This window comes from Danio aesculapii, chromosome 11 (genome assembly GCF_903798145.1).
Source record: "Danio aesculapii chromosome 11, fDanAes4.1, whole genome shotgun sequence".
In the NCBI taxonomy this organism is placed as follows: Eukaryota; Metazoa; Chordata; class Actinopteri; order Cypriniformes; family Danionidae; genus Danio; species Danio aesculapii.
In genome coordinates, this window is record NC_079445.1 from 22296299 (window position 1) to 22319084 (window position 22786).

The window sequence follows — 22786 nt, forward strand, 5'->3', positions numbered from 1 at the left end:
TTGTTGAGTGTAAGCACTGATGTTATTTGGTTTTGTTGGTGTATGTTAGCTCTGCTGTTTATCTAACTCAGAGATGCCCAAACTAGGGCCCGCGGGCCAAAGTTGGCCCATGGTAACCTTTGATTTGGCCCACCATCCCATCTGAGAAGAATGGGAGAATGATGGGGATGGTTAAGAGTAGGTAGTGCTGTCGCCTCACAGCAAGAAGGTCACTGGTTCGAGTCTCGGCTGGGTCAGTTGGCGTTTCTGTGTGGAGTTTGCATGTTCTCCCTGCATTCGCGTGGGTTTCCTCCGGGTGCTCCGGTTTCCCCCACAGTCCAAAGACATGCGGTACAGGTGAATTGGGTAGGCTAAATTGTCCGTGTGTGTGTGTGAATGAGTGTGTATGGATGTTTCCCAGAGATGGGTTGCAGCTGGAAGGGCATCCGCTGCATAAAACATATACTGGATAAGTTGATGGTTCATTCCGCTGTGACGACCCCAGATTAATAAAGGGACTTACCTGAAAAGAAAATGAATGAATGAAGTACCCATTGCAACTTTAATGTAACAGACATCCCAATTTGAGAAAATTAATTTCCGGTTGGGACATAGATGATCTGCAGGAGGTTGCGGGAGTTGGGGGGTGGGGGTATTGCGTGATGTATTTGAAGGGTGGTTGGAGTTGTGTTGCACAATGTATCTGAAAAGAGGGGGGTGGGGGTGCACAATGTATTTGAAGAAGGTGGGGGGGTGTAGGGGTGCGAGCGCAATGTATCTGAAAAGCGGGGAGGGGTGCGCAACGTATTTGAGGACCAGGGGGGAGATGCACGATTTCCGGGAGATTATCATTCGTTTGCGAGCATATGCGGGAGACTCTTAGACCTTCCGACATAAGACTTGGGATGTCTGATGTAAAATAGTTTGGTATATTTATCTTTAGCCCATGGCTCTCAATAATACTTGGTTTTTGACCCTTCATATGAAAAAGTTTGAGCACCACTTATCTAATGAGTCTACATATCAACTTTGCTCATGGAACCTTTATTTATTAGTTAGTTAGTTAGTTAGTTAGTTAGTTAGTTTGTTTGTTTGTTTGTTTGTTTGTTTGTTTGTTTGTTTAAATTTATATTTATTCTTATATCTTTTACTAATTACAGGCAAATATGAATTAATATTTTATTTGTTTGTTGATGTAATTTGTTGTTATTTTTATTATTCAACATCATCATTCACAAGCCAATGAACTAATTACAGACAAGGACAATTATTTTAATACACTAATTAAATAATTGTGGATTTTTTTAAATGTATGTATTGCAACTGTTATGCTATTATTTTTTATTTACTTCTGAAAATGTCAATAAGGAAACATGTCTTTGCTCCTTCATAACTGTAGTTACAGCATTAACCAGTAGAGGCCAAGCCAAACTTTGACCTACTGGGTGTAAGAGTGAGAAAATATAGCTATTAGTTTAAAAAAGAGGAAATTGATCGTTACATCTTTCATTAATTGCATATTCGAAAACTTGTATTTTTGACTGCCCAATATGGCTCGCATATAAACCAAGTTTTCTTCCTGTCATGAGCCCTTTATTACCAATGCATCGCAGCATCGCTCTTGTTATTCTCTCTCCTCACATGTGAACAGAATGTTGTTTTTTTTGTCTCTGTTTTTAAAATAAAGTAAATGAGTGTTCGGGCTTGATAATTCACAGCAAGGTGCTCATCGCTTTGCTTCTGCAAAATATCTCCCTCGCCTTTCTTTCCTGTTGCATGTTAATTTAAAGAGAGAAAAAAATGTAAAAAAAAATTAAATGCATTTAATAAATGCCTGACTTCAAATGGTTGGGGTTTCGGGCTCTTCTATTACTGGCTCTATTCAGCAGCAAATGAACGGGGGGAATCATTTATGGCGAGAGACAAAGCCGAATGAAAATATAATTCCGCATTGTGCTGCGCTTTTGTTAGCGGCCGTCAAGTCCCTAATGGCGCGCTTTTGTTTTCCTGCACTGCTCTGAAACCGTAGTGTCGAATTGCACGCTCCGCTCACGGTGTGTAATGGCCCGCCTTTGTGATATTAGATTATAGGGGCAATTAATGGCGTCAAACCTTAACAACTCAGCATTCAGGCGGCTCGTCAATCCCACTGTCGCGCCGCAATAGAAGGTGTTATAACTCTGGTAATTATTACGCCTGCAACTTGAAAATGTCAATGAACGTGTGTATAAAATAGAATGTATGGGTTGTCACCGCAGGAGAATGGGATGCAGAAGAGCAATTAATTACAGGTTTTCATTTCGCTCTTTCTCGGTGACAAGCAGCCGCGCGTGGCAAATTGGCATGACGCCAAGCGCCCGCCACACCGAGCCCCCTCTTGTGCCCTATCTCACGTTCTGTCTCCCCCCAATCTGCAGGGAAACAACACACCGGCCTTCAGCGGGGTCTCGGATGCCTTGGTGCCTTGGCTTTGTTTCAGACGCTTCTTCCTCTCTGGGTGCACATACTCATTTTCAAAGCTGTAATTGTACAGCCCTTGATGTTTAACCCTTGATATAAGTCATCAAAAGGTGAGCGCCTGGTTTCTGGCCCCCGACCAAACGATGGGATCAGATGCATGATATCATCAGCTGAAATGTGTCCATGCTTGCTAGCTTTAGCTGTGAGCGCTAGTCTCACCTGCGTCACGCCTGTAATTAATCAAGGTGAGTGGCACGGCAGCCCATAAAATGCGTCTGTCTTGTGGCGCATAAGTCAAAGAGTGCATAATTTTGCCTCTTTGTCTCTGTCACGGATTCTGGGAAGCGCCCCTCCTTGTAGTGAAGGATACGGATGGCTCGTTTGATTCTGATAGGGACGTTTACAATAAAGTATCGGACAGTCGCCGATAACCAATGCGAGCTTGAGCTTTCATCCCCCTTTCCGGCGGGAATGAGAGCCGGTGTTCGTATTTACCGCCAATCTTGTTTACAAAGTCAAATCAGGCCTTTACAGATTTAATTTGCGTCTGACAGCTCTCTCTCTCCTCGTCTTTCCTCTCCTTATCTCGCCCCCCTTCCTCCCGAGCCCTCGAGCTGTGAATAGATAAACTGCTGAAAATATGAGCGCTCAGGCGCTACATGAAAACAAATGAATGCAAATATCAGATCGGACTGGCAGTGGACTGGGAAGTCGTCACGCCGTTGCTTGTCTTTTTTTCTTCCCTTTGAGTGGCAAATGTAGATAAATGTACGTATTATGCGGGATTGCAGTTTGCGCTCGCGTGTCAGCTTCAAGCCAGCCGTTGCCTGTAAATAGCTTTATTTTTATTGAGCAGTTGCAGGGAGATGATCAGTTCTGGCCCTTGAGCAGTAAATAGGAAAATAAATGGAACACCACAGAGCGGCTGTGTGTGTGTTTCTGTGTAAGATCGCTAGCTGCATTCGAGGAAGCAGCCACAAATTGTACTGGTGGAAATTGCTGGCCCGTTAAAAAGCTGCCCATAAGTTCACAGAGTGGCCGGTTGTACTGCATTAAAGGATGTAATCATGTACAGGCGGCCTGCTTTCAGGCCTTTCCAAACCAGCTCTCATTCTCTCACACACACACATACACAAAGTAAGGATGGTGATGACCAGTTTGAGAGTTTGTCGGTAGGCTATACAGTCACTATATTCTATACATTTGCCTTTCAATTATAAATGTTTGGTTTTGTGTGATGTTTTGAATATTATTGTTGTGAATATTGCTGTTTTAAATCATGTTAACAGGATTGAAGGTCACACTTTATTTTGATGGTTCGTTTGTTGAATGAAAGTTACATTGCATCTACATGCCAACTAATTCTCATTAGATTATAAGTAGACTGTTAGGTTGGGATTAGGGTTGGGGTTAGTTGACATGTACTTGCAAAGTTTCTTATAGTCAGTTAAATGTCTGTTGAAGGACAGTATTAACAGATATTAAGCAGACAGTCTACTAATACTCAAATGGATCATCAAAATAAAGTGTTACTGGAGTGAATTGTTTTAGAAGTGTTAGATCATTAATTTTTTGCAATTATTTTCAAACTGAAAGTGTTTTGATTTGTTAACTTTGTTTTTCTTGGAACTATTATTCATTTTTTTTTTCATTTGTTTGTTTGTTTTGTTTTGCTGGTTTGTTTTTGTTTTGCATTTATTGTCCGGTTAGGTTTTATTTTTGCTTTACTTTGTTTTGCTGATTGTTTTTGTGTGTTTTTTTTTTCATTATTATTTATAAAATTTTTTAATTATATATATTTTTTTGCATTATTCATTTGAAATAATAACCTTTATTTAACCAGGTAAGTCAATTGAGAACCAGTTCTCATTTACAATGACGACCTGGCCAATTGCCAACATAAAAAGCAAATACGAAGCAGCAGGGACACAATGCAATAACAATTTCACAGATGCAGATAATAACATATAAAACCAAGAAAAACTAAAACATGCACAGTGATCTTGTACTATTAACTGGATTGAGTTTTTAAAGGGTGATAGTGGAATAAAAGTGTTGAGCTTTAAAATCTGCTGCAGATGATTCCAAGCATCAGCAGCAGACAACTGAAAAGAGTAGCTACCAAATGAATGATAACTTTGGGTATACAAAAGTTAATAAAACTACAAGATTGCAGATTTCAACATGTTTACTGAATGTTAAGTGATGTAAATATAGTGGAGTTTTCCCAATAAGAGTTTTGTAAATAATTAGAAACCAATGAATTTGTTGACGTGGTTGAAAGGCAATTCAATAAAGAATACAGTTGACAGGAATGAGGATTAAATGGCGCACCAGTAACAAAATGATCTTTGTTTAAAAAAAATCACATTTGTTTAGTTGAAATGTTTTGAAAGAAGAAATAAAGAAAGCAAAACTATTATGGCAATGGTTTCTGATAGAAAACTGAGTCAAATAAATAACATAAAGTACAAATGTTCATGTGAATAGTGAAATAAATAAAAAAAACGTATGCTTTTCCTTAGTGGGTCAATTGAAAACGGGAGGGCTAAGAAAAATCTGAAGTAATGGCTCAACTGGACCTGCAAAGAGAAATCCTCATTGTTGATCCCAGCTCTTTTTCCATTTCTCTCCTTTTCTGCATATTTGTCATAAGATAACAATCACGCCTTCCATCTTTACGCCTCGTTCTTGTCTAGCAAATTGTGCTCTCAATTCCAGACTGTTGCAAGTTGTTTCCTGCCGATAGCTATCTTATCAGACTGTTTGTTATTTTTGCCAAAGATGTGATTCTCTAGATAACAAGTCATAATATTATGTTTATTGAAGTACTTTCAGGCTGATAAAGACTACATACTCAAGGGAAGATTTGATCAACACGCTTTCTCTCTCTCTTTCTCTCTCTCTCTTTCGGAAAAACTGCCAGGGTTTTACAATGCAAGCAGTGTGGAGCTCTATTGTGTCAACAGAGCTGATGTTTTGTGTACTCTCTTTGCCATGACAGGATAAAGAGTTAATTAAAGTGAAGTACAACATTCCTTTATGATGCTAAAGAAACAGAAATGGCTTTGTATCATGTTAAAGTGAGGGAAACGCGCTTATCTCAGTGCAGAGGTGTCATTTTATACAGCGATTTGCCATTCGGCTTCTGCCTTTTATGCCTGCTTGTTTTATTGGACATATTTAACACTTGTGTCAAGCATTATTTTGGACTGCTTAACAGCTTGCATATCAATCCCTTGTCATTTATTGGTCTTTTTTCTTTTTTAGGTGCCTGTATCAATGGCGATGATGACCCCACAAATGATCACCCCTCAGCAGATGCAGCAGATCCTCTCTCCGCCTCAACTTCAAGCTTTACTCCAACAGCAACAAGCCCTTATGCTGCAACAGGTAACACTCACACACACACACATATATACACAGATGCCTTGCAAGTCACCACACACAGAACTTAAAACAATATTTATACAGTTCTGAGCTGCTTAGACTTGGCATACCCAAACTAAACGAACAAAAGGTACATTTTCAATGCCAATTGGTGCACGTTTTATTGGCAAAACAAAATATTACTGAATGACATTCACTTGACCATGTCTTCTGAAAGCTGTACAGTTGTAATATTTTTTACACCATATTCTATCATTTTCCAATAAAGGGGCATGTGTGATGTGCTTTTTTATTTAATAATAAATTAACTTTGTTGACCTAAAATGCTCTAATAAATGCCAGTTTTATTAATTATCAAACTAAGAAGGACCGTTTCTACAGGTAAATGTGAGATATTGATTAACATTTAAAAACAAGTTGCTTTATGAGACTTTAGCTGCGATTGTAAGATTACATTTGGTTCAAAAGTTGGCAAGGGATTTTATTTTATTTTATTATTAAATTAAATTGTTATTATTAGTATTTAAAATATTATTTTTACAGTATTTATGTAATAATAATAATAATGATAATAAGGATGACAATAAAATCAATAATAATAATAATAATGAGAATAATAATCATAATAATAATAATAATAATATTTATTATTATTATTGATATTATTATTATTATTGATTTTATTGTCATCCTTATTATCATTATTTCATTTTATTTACTTAATTTTATTTTATTATTAAATTAATTTGTTGTTATTATTTTTAAAAAAAAATTACGGTATTTATGTAATAATAATAATGATGATGATAAAAATAATGATGATGATAATAATAATAATAATAATAATAATAATAATAATAGTTGTTATTATTATAATATGATTATTATTATTATTATTTTTATTATTATTATTATTATTAATATTATTATTATTAAAAATAATAATAATAATAATTTTTTTTTTTTAAGTCTCTTAGGCTACCAAGTCTGTATTTATTTGATCTAAATGCAATAAACAGTAATATTGTGAAGCATTGATATCATTCTAATAAAGAAAAATGATCCTTAATATTATAATTTGGCAATTATTTTTAACTTAATCAGTGGCTTCTAAATAAAACTTAACATTAAATGAAATACATCAAGTTGGTGCCAAGGGGTACATACTGAACAAACAAACATTCTAAACCTTCTCAAATATATTCAAAGCAAGCGATACGTCCATTCAGACATTTAAAAACACAAAGGCTTTGTTCTGTACTTCCTTAAGAAAACTTCTCGCCTCCTGTCTAGACCTCTAACCATTCAAGCCATACATGTTTTATAGAGACCCTGCCAAAATGATGGAAATCTCTGACTGCTGTCCTTCAATTCTCCAGCTGTTGCTTTTGCGTGGCATGTAATGTGTGATCCCTGTTAATAGGCCCTGAGTGTAGATGTCAGAGTGCGTAATGTAATCGCGTTGTATGTAACTTTGATTGCATCCTTACAGGCATGCCCAGAATGATATCTTCCCCAGCTTTGATGTTACTTGGCTCTGGCATTTATAAGCGGCATTTACTAGCATACTAGTGTCGACGACGCCTCCTTTGGCTGGTGTCGCTACACGTCGACTCGCCGGCGGTCAGAGAGCGCTTATGTTAGAGCGAGGACAGCGTTTCTCACCCAGCAGCTGAGCCAAACTTCTCCATATCTCTTCCTTTCTTTCATTCTTTCTTTGTTTATTAGTTGCACGGCCTCCGTTATCTTGCTGAGATATCGCCTGGAGGCCAGAGGTGTGGTCTCTGAACAGACATGAAAAAACAAACAGCTCTATTTCACTCACGTCTCTCAAATATTTGTGACCCTGAACTGCAAAATGAGTCTTATGGTGCATGTGTATATTTGTGGGAATAGCCAAATAACATTGTATGGGTTCAAATCATTGATTGTTTTATGCAAAAAATTATGATTATTATATTAAAGGGATGGTTTTACTCACTATTTTATCAGCCTTAGATGGTTCCAAACCTTTATGAGTTTCTTTTTTGCTGTCGAACACAAAGGAAGATATTTTGAAGAAAGCTGAAAACCTGTAGCCATTAATTCAATTCATTTCCTGTTTATTTATGTAGCGCTTTTACAATGTAGATTGGGTCAAAGCAGCTTAACATAGTCATTCTAGTAAATTGAAACTGTGTCAGTCCAGTTTTCAGAGTTTAAGTTCAGTTCAGTTTAAATTTTACTGCTAAAAGTCCCAACACTGAAGAGCAAATCCATTGATGCGCAGCTCCAAAAGTCCCAAACCAAGCAAGCCATTGCGACGTTGACGAGGAACAAACTTCCCCAGTTGACGAAATTAAGGTAAAAAACATTGAGAGAAACCTGGCTCAGTTGGGAAGGACTATTAACTTCCATAGTAGGAAAACACATACTATGGAAAGTCAATGGTTACAGGTTTCTGACATTTGAAATCTCTTCTTTTGTGTTCAACAGATGAAAGAAATTCATTAATGTTTGAAACAAGTAATGGGTGCATGAATGAAGACAGAATGTTTATTTTTGGGTGAACTATCTCTTTAAGAAAATCATATTCTATAAAGACACTTAGGCCTCGTTTACACTGTCAGGTCTTGATTCCCAATTCCGATTTGTTGCCTACATCTGTTTTTTCACCAGTCCGTTTACACATTTTTCTAATTGTGACACCTATACGATTCATGTGTTTACATTTGCCATACAATTTACGACGTCGCGCAATCGTAAAGGCGGGTTCTAGCATCTGCGCCACACTAGCCACGATGGAAGAAATTGTCTTGCTTTTAGCTCTGAGAAATATGCAAAGTTGGCCCAACTTTAAAATGATTTTGAAGCAGAGGTGGAGGAGGAGGGAATGGGCCGTCATCACGCTTACGCCTATGGTTTATATATGGTGTCCTCCACCATTCAGAGGAATTTGTGTGTACGAGAGAGATCTCAGGTCTGGTGGGAGCAAATTGTGGACACTGACCACATTCCTCCTCCATGTTTCCTCTGTTGTTGTTGTTGTTGTTTACCGTGTCGGCGTCTTCACACATGCTCTTCCTTCTACATAATTAAACCATGGAGAAGTACCACATTGTTGCAAGTTTATTGATGCACAAAACAGAATGCCTCAATAAATCCGATCTGCCTATTTACATGATAATCGCATTGTCACATATCCGATTTATATCTGATTGATTTCCACATATGAAGGAGACCTGAAACCGATCTCTGAATATCTGATTGCATGCGTTTTTTTGTGTTTACACGATCATAGAACAGATCCGATCTGTGTCACATATGAGCACATAATATGAAATGGGTCACATTTAAATGGCAGTGTAAACGGGGCCTTCGTAAATATACCACTATAATAAACTATTAGGTATATAAAAATACAATTTTTCATTAGTGATTAGAGCATTTCTAAGAAATTAATTTGAATAATGTTTTTCTCATATTTTTAAAATATTTTTAATTAGTAGAATTTCAGCCTAATATTGTCCTATCCTAACAACGTCAATGAAAAGCATATTTATTCACCTTTAATATAATCCATACACCTCAATTTCCATAGACTGACACTTATAACTGGTTTTGTGGTCCAGAGTCACATTTAACATCCCAAAAACTCAACCTTTTCACACACAGTACAAAATCAGGTCAGATACCTCTGCCATGGAGAACGTGTGATTATTTTTCACAGTTTTCTATGGCATAAATGATCCTGACAGAACGGAATTGATTTAGTAGCGAGGAGGAGGTTGCTTTAGGCGAGTGTAAATTGCACAGAGCAGATCTGACAAATTTATCAAGAGTCGCTCGCTCGCAGAAATCAAAATTCAGCTGTTTGAGAAAGAAACGTTGCACTCTTGCCCCCCCTCCTCTTCCTCCCGCTTTATTTCTCTCCTTTTTTTATTCAATGTTTAACGAGGATATTGAAATTGAAATAGTTACCGTTCATGGGCCGTTTTACATCTCCAGTAAAAGCCAGTGGGTTTAATGGTTCGCAGTGGTGATGAACCACGTGAGAAGTGGCTTTTAATGCTCACTCTTTCGCACGCGGCAAATGGAGCAATCAGAGAGGCTGCCAACACACACGTACAGTAGAGCAATCCGTCCCTGATCTCATCCCACTGTGTGTGTGTGTGTGTGTGTGGGAGAACGAGTGGGCTTTGGCTTTTTCTGCATGTGAATACCCTCACAAATACAATTTCACATAGAAAGATCGGTAGAAAGTGCTGGAAAGAGAGAGCAAGTGCATGTTTATGTATGCGTGTGCACTTATGCATGTGCGAGTTAACCTTTACATCCCTCCAACCCTTAATTACAGCCCAGCTGATATATTTTTTCCTTTTTTTTTTACATCCCCACTCACTGCTGTTAAGTAAAACCAAGGTCACAATAATGGGAATCTAAGGTGAATGCCTTTCAAGGCGTGCAGTTAACGTGAAAAGGGCCCACTGAATCAAATCATTAAAAAAAAAAACTTAATTATTCCTGCAACTATTCAGCTTCATATTGGCATGAATTAAAGGGGTAATGAGTGGGCGAGAGGCAGCAGGGCCATGCGGGCGGCGGCGAGGCGTGGAAGAGAGTTTAAGCCTAGAGATGGGCGACATATTGTGAGCCCAATGCCTTTTAGTGTGGTAAATGGAGTTTCGCTTCACACCTTACGGCTCGCTGACTTTCTTCTGTTTGAATGGGCTGTGGATCGGCGTCGTAGCTCACCTTCAATATCCCGTAAAAAGAGCCACGGCGACAGGTAGTCAAACGGATGCAGTGGTGTGAGATGGCTTTTGTAGCAGGAACACAGCCGTTTAGTGTTACTCTGTAGAACTACTCGCCTGGTTAAAGCGGCAGGAGATGAACGAGTTCAAGGATCGTTGAAGAGCCCACAGAGCCACACAGAGTTGTGTGTACACTCGGTTCTGCCCAAGATAAATTTTCTGAAGACAGACAGCCAATCATTTAAGTCTTTTTTTATTATTATTTTGAAATGCAGGGTTTCAGACATGGAAGACCTGGTGTCATTTTCATTCATTTTCTTTTCGGCTTAGTCTCTTTAGAATTCTGGGATTGCCAGCGGAATAAACCGCCAACTCATCCAGCCTATGTTTTACACAGAGAATTCCCTTCCAGCTGTAACACATCACTGGGAAACAGGGAGAATATGCAAACTCCACACAGAAATGCCAACTGACCCAGCCAAGGCTCAGACCAGCAACCTTCTTGCTGTGAGGCGACAGTGCTACCCACTGCTCCACCGCGCTGCCCTGGTGTCATTTTAATGTCATTTTTTTATTGGATAATGTACACTGAAATATTTAAGCAGGTATTTCTTACACTTGTACAATAGCATATCAATATTTGTATTTTTTGTTTTTAGGATGTGTGAGCTGATGAGAAAGTAATAAAAATAATACAAATTTAATAAAAAATTATAAAAAATTCACAAAACAAAAATTATGTTATCATATATTCTCCCTCATGTGATAAATCTTTGACTTTCGTTCTAAACAAATTAAAGATATTTTTGTAGAATGCTGGTTGCTGGTACCCATAGACTGAAAACATTTACTTGGCAAGTCAATGGGTGCCTGCTACAGCACCGACATTCTTCAAAGTATCTTCTTTGTTGTGCAACAGAAGAAACTAAAATGAAGGAATGAAGGGTGAATAAACTTTTATCATATACAACAGTTTATCAAACAAGTTCAAATTGGGTGAGTTACATTTTTATTTTTTTGTCATGGACTTTTTATTCTTGCAAATAACATTTTACAACAGCCCACACACCATATACAGTCATATCTTGCCCCAACAAAACTATCCCCAAATAAAACAATCAACATATAGATTTTTTTTTAAATATATTACTACTATTACTACTACTACTACTACTACTACTACTACTACTACTACTAATACTACTAATAATAATAATAATAATTAAAATAAATAAAATAATACAAATGCTCAAAAGACAAATAATAACAAACCATATACATACAGTTAAAGTCAGAATTATTAGCCCCCCTGTTTATTTTTCCCCCATTTTCTGTTTACTGGAAAGAAGATTTTTTTTTTAGCACATTTCTAAACATAATAGTTTTAATAACTCATCTCTAATAACTGATTTATTTTATCTTTGCCATGAAGACAGTAAATAATATTTTACTGGATATTTTTCAAGACACATTTATACAGCTTAAAGTGACATTTAAAGGCTTAACTAGGTTGACTAGGCAGGTTAGGGTAATTAGGCAAGTTATTGTATAACAGTGGTTTATACTTTAGACTATCGAAAACAAATATGGCTTAAAAGGCATAATCATTTTGACCTTAAAATGGTTTTAAAAAAATATAAAAAAGCTTTTATTATAGCTGAAATAAAACAAACAAAATATTATCAGACATACTGTGAAAATTTCCTTGCTCTGTTAAACATCAATTGGGAAATATTTAAAAAAGAAAAAAATCAAAGGGGGTAATAATTCTGAATTCAACTGTACATACACATATACCTTCCCCCAATCCACATCTAAGGTTTTTAAATCATTAAAGAATGCAATAGATTGTTGCCATTTTTCAAATTTTCTCCCCTACCTCTGATATTTTATTTAATTTTCTCAATTTTAAAAAGAAGACAAAATCTTTGAGTCACAATTAGATAAAGGGGGGTTGTGGGAGGTCCAAGACAACAGTATTCTGCGCCTAGCGAGAAGAGATGCAAAAGCCACAATGTCCGGTCTTTGTTGTTTGTTTCTGTTTTTCCAACTAAACTAGTTAAAAAAAATCAAGATACTGTAGGTAGTGTCAGAAACAAGTCAAGGTCATTTTATACTTAACAAATTTCAATAATTTTTAGTTTAGAAAGTTCATTAATTAATTTGAAATCGTTGAAATGTCTGCAGTCTGACAAATGAATGCTTTAAAAAGTACAAATATTCCACTTAATCTTGTTCATTTAAAGGTCAAAATATCTACATGCGTAATAATTAAAAAACTAATATCTGTAAAAAAATATAGTTTATGAGTGTCACACAAAGTATTTTGTGTCACCTCGCTCTTTTCCAAGCTGTACAGTGTTTTGATTTGGTATGTAGCTCACTAATAAGTGCTTGGTTCCTTGAGCAAGTCTGCATTGCATCTGTAAACAGTATGTGTGATAAGGAGTTAATGAGGGTATCATTATTCAACTTTTCCACAGCAGCTTCAGCCGCTTCCCCCAGGCGCTCCTTCACGGTCCTTATGTGTCCGAGGGCCTCCGTGCTCTGCTCCTTGGGTCAACATGTACTTCCATGTCAAATAGGTCATCCATGCGAAGCTGAGATTTTAATCTTAATAGGCTTTCCTGGGTAAATTAATAATCCGAAAGTAAAACAAACAGCGGTGGGTCTGCGGTGGGCGCTGCGGTTAGCCAGAGCTACGGCTGGAGATGTGTAATGACAGTGTTAGTGGGTGCGAGCCAGTCTCACTTAGGCCTCTGTTGAAGAGTAGCTGGTTGAAGGTAGCAGCTAGTTCAAATAGGCAAAGGTAAACATGGTAGCGTAACAGGAAGCCCCTCGTGTGTAATATGTTTCTCTTTCAAATGTAGGAAAGGAAGGAGGGCTTTTAGCATATTATGATGAACCTTTGTCAGTGTACACCTCACGCGTATACAGTTTACTTCTTGTTGTAGTTAACGGTTTTGAACATAGTTCCAGGTTTACAAGTGCACATCAAAGCCATTTAACTTGAATTCCCTGCCATTTTTAGCCTATTTCAAGAGTTGCTAGTGTGTTGTGGATGGTTGCTGATGCATTTATATGCAATTATTTAAGTTATTTAGCATGTTTAAAGGGTTACTAGGGTGTTTAGGCTGTTGTAGAGCACTTTTCACATTGTAACCAGCAAGACATACCTGAGAAAATATCTTTAAAAAAATATATAGTCGATTGCTAAGGTATTGCTAGTGGTTGTTGGTGTACTGATGTATACTTAAGGTGATAAAAGGAGCTATTTTTAATTCAGTGAGGTTGTTGAGTTTGCCTAGTTCGTTTTTCTCATTTTTATGTTGCAGGTGGTTGCTGATACGTTGATATATGGTTACTAATGTGTTTTGACCATTTAAAGTTTTTAGATAGTGTTGCCAGAACATTTGAATGACTGTTTAAGTCCTTTTTACTACCTTTAAAGGGTTACTAAGATGTTCTTAGCTGTTGCTAATGTGTTTTGAGATATTGGTTAACAACCCTGGGTTTCAATCAAACCTTTCACACAAAGAATAAATGTTTAAAGGAATTAGGTATACAGGAAGGAGGAATAATGTTTGTGATGTTTGCTTTAGGCTAAGATTTTTTATCATGTTCAAATGTTTACTAGAGTGTTTAGGCTGTTGTAGAGCAGTTTCTACATTGTAACCAGCAAGACATACCTGAGGAAAAATCTAAAAAAAAATCTAGTTGGTTGCTAAGGTGATGCTAGTGGTTGTTAGGGTGATGATGCCTACTTGTTTAGGTGCAATACGAAAGCTTTTTTTCATTTAATTACACTACTGAGTTTGCTTAGTTCATTTTTTTTGTAATTTCTAGGATGTTGCAGGTGGTTGCTGATACATTGAAATATGGTTACTAATGTGTTTTGACCATTTAAAGTTTTTAGATAGTGTTGCCAGAACATTTAAAGAATGTTAAGTCATTTTTACTACATTTAAAGGGTTACTAAGATGTTCTTAGTGGTTGCTATTGTGTTTTGAGATATTTGTTAGCAACCCTGGGTTTCGATCAAACCTTTCACACAAAGAATAAATGATTAAAGGAATTAGGTATACAGGAAGGAGGAATAATGTTTGAAATGTTTGCTTTAGTGACCAATAAAAACACTTTCTGTACTTCCTAAAGTTTTCACAGTATTAGTAATTGATAATTGTAAATGATTAATCCTATCTCTACGGTTCTGCCCTCACACACCTGTCTCTTATTCTTGTCTAATAACCTTCATTGTTCTGAAGAATGAAACGTACCCCTAACCCTTCTATGCACACTTGAAGTCATTGACTCCCACATGCCTCTCTCTGTTCTCAAAGCTTTTATTCAGAGCAAGGTGTGCCATGCTGGGCAGTTTCACCGTGATAAAGCACATGCAGGCCTATGTTTACCTGTGTGGAGAAGATAGAGGCCCATTCAGCTGATTTTTAAATCAGTAACCAGTGTGTAAACACCTTTCTTGTGCTTTATTAACTTAACACAAACCTCTTACGCAAGCAAACAAAACCACAAAAACACCCATAATGGGCTATGTCCACTTCACGGTGGTAGGTTTGTTCTTTAACTTTCATGGACATTATATATCTAAATCACAAAGACGGAGACTCAGAGTACAACTTATGTATACTACTCATTATGTAATCACCACAGACTATAGTGGTAGATCAAAAACATTTGCCACCCTGAGCAAACATTTTTGAAAAGTTGGTAAGTTTCTTCAAAATGGTCCCACATGATTGTGACCCAAAGCATATGCTGCTTGGGGTATACAACATGATTATTATGAACAAAAATAAAGAAACACTTTGCAAGTTCTTGACATCTTGTGCAAGAAAATGTACTCTCCTGAACTGTATAGCGGACAAAACTCCTACAAACGGTAATACTTATATATATGTACCGCTGGACTACTTAACTTGTGTTTTACATGGTAAAGGTGTTTTATTTCATGAGAGGTGGGATCCATTTTTGTTGCATATGGGTTTAAACATAACCTCCATACTCACCAGAGGGTTGATATAATGAGGTCAGATCTTGAATATGCAATATCTCTAATTTTATTGACCCCTTTTTATTTTTAATTTTGTTTATTTTAGCTATTATTCTTATTATTACAAGTCCCCCCCCCCCCTTTGTTTTCTTGTTTGTTGTTGTATCTGTATTGCCTGAAAATTTAATAAATAGATTATTTAAAAAGTGGGCGCACCAGTTTGTTTATTAAGTATATCAAGTCGTATCAGGTTAACACAAAAAAAGCCATTTGTGCTGATCTTTGGCTGGCTTCTACCATCTGTGGTCCCAATCATCACTGTTATACAGGATGTAATGAAAACTGCATTGAGATTAGGGGCGGAGGGCAAATTTTACCAGCGTTTTCTCAGACAGGTGTTGTGCGTTTTAGTTCAGTCAATCATAAATAAGGCAGCCTGTCTCAATGCTGTCAGGTTTGCAACGCCGAGAGAAAGGTGGACAGATGATTTACAGGACACATTCATACGCCACCTGCCAGGTGTTTAAGCTGCCTTTTAGTGGAATGCTGAAAAAAAAAGATGAATATGCCTTATTATGGAGGCACTTTAGGCCCTAAGCAAGAAGCTGATCTTGTTTTATCCTGTTTTCATTTTTTTGATGCCTTTAGACACATATGACTCCTTGCACCCAGCTACTTTATCAGATATACCTGGTATATATAAAAAAGAGCTGTTTGCAGAAAATTAACCTGATTTTCTCTCTCTGTCTCTGTCTAGCTGCAAGAGTACTACAAGAAGCAACAGGAGCAGTTGCACCTCCAGCTCCTTACCCAGCAACAGCAAGCAGGGAAGCAGGCCAAAGAGGTGAGAAAGTCCTGCCCCCTCTCTCTGTAGTGCACTTCACAGTGTACTTCACCCTTATGGCACCCTACATGAGCATCCTCAAGAAGGCTGACACATCATTTGTCACCCAGCAGAGGCCAATTCCTCTCAAAATCAGAAGCCAACTCTTTGAAAAGATCTGTATTCTGGTATGGGAGATGATTGGATGAGCGATTTCGTGCTGCACTGAGCGGCACAGACCTTATAAAGGCTCTGTAATCACTGAGCATTACATGAAATCCTCAGCAGGAAAATAGACGGATGCCGTTCCTCCTCTCTCGAACGCTCAATTGCATTTTGTGTATTAAGTGATTCAAAAATGCGGATTAAGACATTTGGGGGATATGGATTTTCATTTCTCTGCCACTGACCAAAGTCATGCTCCAAACCTAACCAGCGGCTTCCCCGCTAATACTCGTTAAGTATTAATTTACAAGTCGCCGCTTGCTAAGCCTAGTGGAAAATCCCTATTACAACCCGCTATGGTGGAGCCGACGAGTTTCTTTAATTGTCAATTAAGGCACTGGAGGAGGAGAAGGACCTGATCTGGGTAATGAAGGTGAGGGGGAATCATGTTGGATCATTGAGGATAAGACTACAGCACAACAAAGGCAAGGGCATAATCACTCGTCTTCGCACTGTGGGAGAGGAGATCTGCGTTAATCTCGCGGTCAAATGAAAACCGAACTTTCGCGGCCTGTGTGTCATTGGCCTGAGCTATATCTGATACAACTTAATCAAGGAGTTTACAAGAAGACTTAATGAACAATCAGCTTAGTAGAAGAATAAGCACATAGTGGCTAGTAGACATGGGCCAGTACAAGTTTCTTACGGTATGATAACCTTGGATAAAAATAACTAGTTTTTTGGGTGTAAGGAAACTAGGGGACTGTGTTTGCGGCAAGCTGAAAACGGCATCTTAAACCAGCCTAAGAAACATATTTTAGTCATTAAATGTGTTTATGATCACCTATATTGCCCCAATGTCAAATTAACCTGGTGTTTAAGATGATGTCACTGGTCAGTCTAATGGATTTAAAGAATAACTCTTTGGAAATAACCCTAAATCGTGAAAATAGGATACTGTTGCTAGCAAAGTGCAGCTTAGGGAAATCAAACTTATGTTAACTTGGTCAAACGTATCTCTTAACCTGGCTAACTGGTGATTAAGATGCTTTAGCACACAGTTGCTAGCAAAATGCAGCTTATGGAAGTCAAACTCATCTTGACTTGGTCAAACTAGTCTCTTAACCTGGCTAACTGGTGATTAAGATGATTTAGCACACAGTTGCTAGCAAAATGCAGCTTATGGAAGTCAAACTTATCTTGACTTGGTCAAACTTAGTCTCATTAACCTGGCGAACTGGTGATTAAGATGCTTTAGCACACAGTTGCTAGCAAAATGCAGCTTATGGAAGTCAAACTTATCTTGACTTGGTCAAACTTGTCTTTTAACCTGGCTAACTGGTGATTAGGTTGGTGTTACATACCAATTATATGTTTAACAAAAAGAACAAATTAGCGATTAGCGCAAAAGAGATTAGCACAAAACTGCATGTACGCTTGCTAAATACAGGTTATGGTAGCCTGTTTAATTAAAAGCGGAAAGTGGATTGTGGAATTTAGGGGACCCCTGTTAAAAAATGTTTAAACCAATGAGCACACAAATGTTTTTTAGCAAGTTTACCTATAGCTGCAACCCATTTTAAGTACGAAACATAGCTTAAACTTTGTATTTTCAGCATTCTGCTAACAATGTCATATCAAACAGCACATATTCTTATCTGAGCTGTGAAGGAATGAGGCTGAGAGCATCAGAAAATGAATGAGCTCTTGACTTTATAGCAGGTGAGAGACTGACCTGAGGAGGGTGACGTAAGGAAGGAGGGGGGCTATATTCTATAGGCCAAGGAGGACAGGGATTAAGACCCGTTAAATATGCCCCAGACAGCGTTGTGACTGATAGAGCAAATGCGTGGCAAATGCATGAGGTGCCTGAAACACACGGAGCCACACATACACGCTCTTCAAATGAGACCAGTATCCTGACATTTTCCACAGATAGTCAAGAAACGTGACAGAGGCTGAGAAAAAAAAGAAAGGGAAAAAGATTGAAAAGTGAGAGGGAGGGAAAAGGTATAAAAAAGCTTGACTAACCTTATTCAAGGCCTCGGGAGTTTTTCAGACATTTTCCCTTATTAAATATTGGAGCTAGGGAGATGGTGTGCTCTCCGAGTGAGGAGAGCAGGGAAATTAAATCGGGAGGGCAGTGGTCAGCTCGTCTTCCCCGCGGATCAGTGCACGTTTGTTCAGGGCCTCTTTAGTTGGCCTGAAATATGGCTCTATGCAGGTATGTAGACGTGAATGTTTAGCTAACACATTTAATCTAGCAAGATGTGGAGCATTTTTTGGACATTTAAATCAGTAAACATTTTGGACAGTAAAATCATCGTTGAGCTGATGAATGGATGCTGTCCAGACTATCACTACAAGGGAAAAGAAATCAGATATAAGTGAATTGGGTTAGGCCATGTTTAAGGTTTCATCTGTGTGTTTATGTGTGTGTTGTCTGTGGTGTCGTGGTGTTCCCCTGGGGATGAGTGCACTGACAGCACTGGACTAAAAGTGAAGCAGTCAGGCGTGAGGAGAAGATAGCAACAGAAAGATGTGTGGTGTTTCTCATCCCTCAAGCCCTCTTTTAAAGTCCTTCATCCTCTGAAACCTCCCTTTTCTTTTTTCTGCCATGCTATTGGTGTGAGTGGCATAGGGAAGCTATGATGCCACCTTCTTAGATCTATCATCAATGTATTTTATTTCACTTTCATTCATCATTATTAGCATTACTGGCCTGCAGTGTTACTTTTGAAAGTAATGCATTATAGTATTGAGTTACTCCCCAATTAACTAGTTGCGTTACTTACTTAGTTTGTATGGTAAGTAATGTGTTACTTTACTTTTCCTTATGCTTGCTGAGGCTTGATCTCTGACAGAACTTGCAAGTTTCTTCTTCTTCTTCTTCTTCTTCTTCTTCTTCTAAATAGAGGAGCTCTGCAATCAAAAACAGACTGTATGACCTACACCTTCATTTACCTTTAAAAAAACAAAAATATATATATAATTTAGGATAATGTTATCTTCTGAGAACTTCCTGACCCCAGAGCCATATATACAGACCCCAGAGCCGTATATAAACAGATAATGAAAGTTTAAAGCAATCTGTTTGTTACTTTTGTAATTTTGGCTTATTGTTTACATTAAATCACTGTCCATTAAGACGATGCCCTTTTCCTTTGCTTAATTTTTTTGAGTAAAGCGCTACTTGTTACTTAAGGCGGATTTATACTTTTGCCTGACCCCGCGTTGCGGACCACTGCTGACTATGCTCGCACCTCACGAAACAGACGAGGCTTTTATTCTTGAAGCGTTCGCCATTGTGATATTCTTTAAAATGACAGGTGGATAAACATAGAAGTAGGAAGTTTCCAGAACTTTGTCAAATCATTAATATTATTCAAGATTTTTAAACAAATTATTTTAATCATTTTTAGAAATTATTTTAATGATTATAAAGATTTCTATAACCATTCAAGATTTCTTTAACTCAAACTTTGATGCATCACATGCTTTTGTTCATATAGTTTTTTGTTGATTGTAGTTTATTAAAATATTAATGACAACAGAACATGTGTTGCTCTACATATATATTTTTATTATGGAAAGAATAAAAGCAAAACAAAAAATACATTTACTAAAAAAATACTTTTTTTAATTAAATTTTTATTTTATTTTATTATTGTCTGGCTAGTTTCTGTCTTCTACTTATATGCTAAAATGGCAATAATGGTCCAACATTCCTGACCATTATCACCAATAAAGCTTAGAAAAATAGAGCATCAGTGCATTGTAAACTGAGAGGTTCAAATATTCTTTTCCAGTTATAAAAGAAATAATTTGTTATTTCATTTTAGTTTTGTAACTATTAAATTGTTTAAATTCACAATTGTAGTACTGTATATTGATCAATGTAAAACCTACAGTATGAATGGTGGAAAAAAATTCTGCAAAAACCACACGGGTTTCCACTTTTGCCATGCCCTCTCTTTTTTTGGTTTTAACAAAGTTATCTTTCAAGTTTTTCTAAACCCTTTAACAAAAACGTTCTGCTGTTATAATTATAAACAGATTAATGAAAGTTTGAAGCGACCTGTTTGTTACTTTCGTAATTTTTGTCTCATTAGTTGCATAAAATCACTGTCCATTGAGATGATGGCCTCACGCACTCAAGCAATTTTGTAAACGTAAACCTTTCTTGCAGATTTTGGAGATCTTGAAGATCTAGATCTTTATATATAATGGAATGTAAATGTTTCATTTTGGTATAATAAAAAAAAACCTAGCAAACACGTTGAGTATAAATCAGCCTTTAGAACAGTGATATTATTGCTCAAACTCATATTATTTGTAATGCGTTACCCCCAACACTGCTGACCTGTTCATAAACTTTTTACTTGAAATTGAAAAATCTGAGATGTTTTCTGTTTTTCGTAAGCTAAAACTGGAGAGATGACATGCTTTGCTCTCCCTCAGTAAAAGATGCTTTAATTGCCACCCATATCACTGCCAGTCAGCACAAGCGGGTTGAGAGGTGAGAAAGATGGATGGAAGAGAGGGAGAGATGGTTGCCACACACATTTTTGCATCATCAGTCCCGACTTTTGCTCTTTTTCTGTTTTTTATTGTTTTACCCACTTTCTCTCTCTTTCTCTCAGTTTGACGGTTGAGCTGTGGAGTCACCCTGGAGTCAGCCTAATGAAGTAGCGCTGTCAGTCGGGCCTGGCGTGCCCAAACTCTGTTTGATGTGCTCATAAATCAAGCTGACAGGCCTGTTACTCCGCTAGCTTTAGCCACTCAACTGCATCTAATGTAAACAGCGTGCAGACACAATGTGTTAAAGAACTTGAACTGTGTCCCATGGGACCCAAACAGGGAGTGAAAGAGAAAGGAGAGAAGACAGGGATGAAGAGGAGGAGGATGGGAGATGGATAGACATGCTGAATATTGGCGTTACTTCACTTATTTAGCTTGTGTGTTCTCTGTTTGCGCTGTTATCGCATCCGTCATTCTTAAAGTTTTAAAAGAGATCTGGATTGACTGTGTGGAGATGGAATCAAGAAAATGTTAAGGAAGAAGTTCAGTTATTTCTTTAAGAGACTTCATGTAGAATTGAAAAAAAACAACAACTTGTTATTAGCGACACCAGTTGCTGTTAAGCTACTGCAGCTAGCAACTAATTGCTTCTCACATTTGTAATGTGCAATAAACTAAATGTGATATTAACTGTACTCGCACAAGTTTTTTTCCCATTTCCAAAATTAGGTTGTAAAATAATTAGAAATCATCACATTTTATTAAGTTTTAACATTCTGTTTGACATTTTGAAAGTATTGAAAGTAACTTGCTGCCGTCACAGTGGTGCTGTGGATAGCATGATCACCTCACAGCAAGAAGGTCACTGGTTCGAGCCTTGGCTGGGTCAGTTGGCATGTTCTCCCTGTGTTGGTGTGGGTTTCCTCCGGGTGCCCCAGTTTCCCCTACAGTCTAAAGACATGCGGGACAGGTGAATTGAATAAGCTAAATTGGCCGTAGTGTATGTGTGTGGATGAGTATTTCCCAGTGTTGGGTTGCGGCTGGAGGGCATCGGCTGCATAAAGCATGTGCTGGATAAGTTGGCGGTTCATTCCGCTGTGGCGACCCCAGATAAATAAAGGGACTAAGCTGAAAAGAAAATGAATGAATGAATGAAAGTAACTTTAAAACATTATTAGAACATTCTTTGGAACTTTCTTGTCTTTAGAACATTTTTAAAAGAATGCTTTCGTTAATAAGGGATTTACATTTATTATTTAAAAAATATATATATATATAATAAATATGTATTTCTATGAATGTTTCATAAATATAACTTTCTGCTAGCTGTTCAGAGACACTTAACGAAAAATGATGCTGTCTAAGAGAGCTTGCATTTAAAACATTTGTTACAACACTGGTCTAGGGTCAAGGACGTAACACAAAAGAACACTGGACAAATAAATTCACTTCTATGAACCCTTGGAATCGGGTCCGTTTATTTGTCTTTTTTTTGGTCTTTTTTTTAAACACCTAAAACGTGAAGCCAAATAATAAAAATAAATATATGTATATATATATATATATATATATATATATATATATATATATATATATATCCCCTACCTAAACACCCAAATGAAACTAAGTACACCTAAAAAAAATACCAGAAATAAAAATACAAAAAGTACTTCTACCTCCCTGACTATATATGAAAACAGGAGA

The 22786-nt window shown here is 37.3% G+C and overlaps 1 protein-coding gene across 3 annotated transcripts in view; it reads left to right on the plus strand.

Moving 5' to 3' along the window:
* foxp4 (forkhead box P4) overlaps window positions 1–22786 on the plus strand; it is a 189838-nt gene that overhangs the window by 99117 nt on the left and 67935 nt on the right. For all 3 annotated transcript variants that reach the window (XM_056468746.1, XM_056468745.1, XM_056468747.1), the window contains exons 4-5: window positions 5710–5832; window positions 16331–16417. In XM_056468746.1, the coding sequence (XP_056324721.1) occupies window positions 5710–5832; window positions 16331–16417 (210 nt within the window). The remainder of the gene's footprint in view (window positions 1–5709; window positions 5833–16330; window positions 16418–22786) is intronic.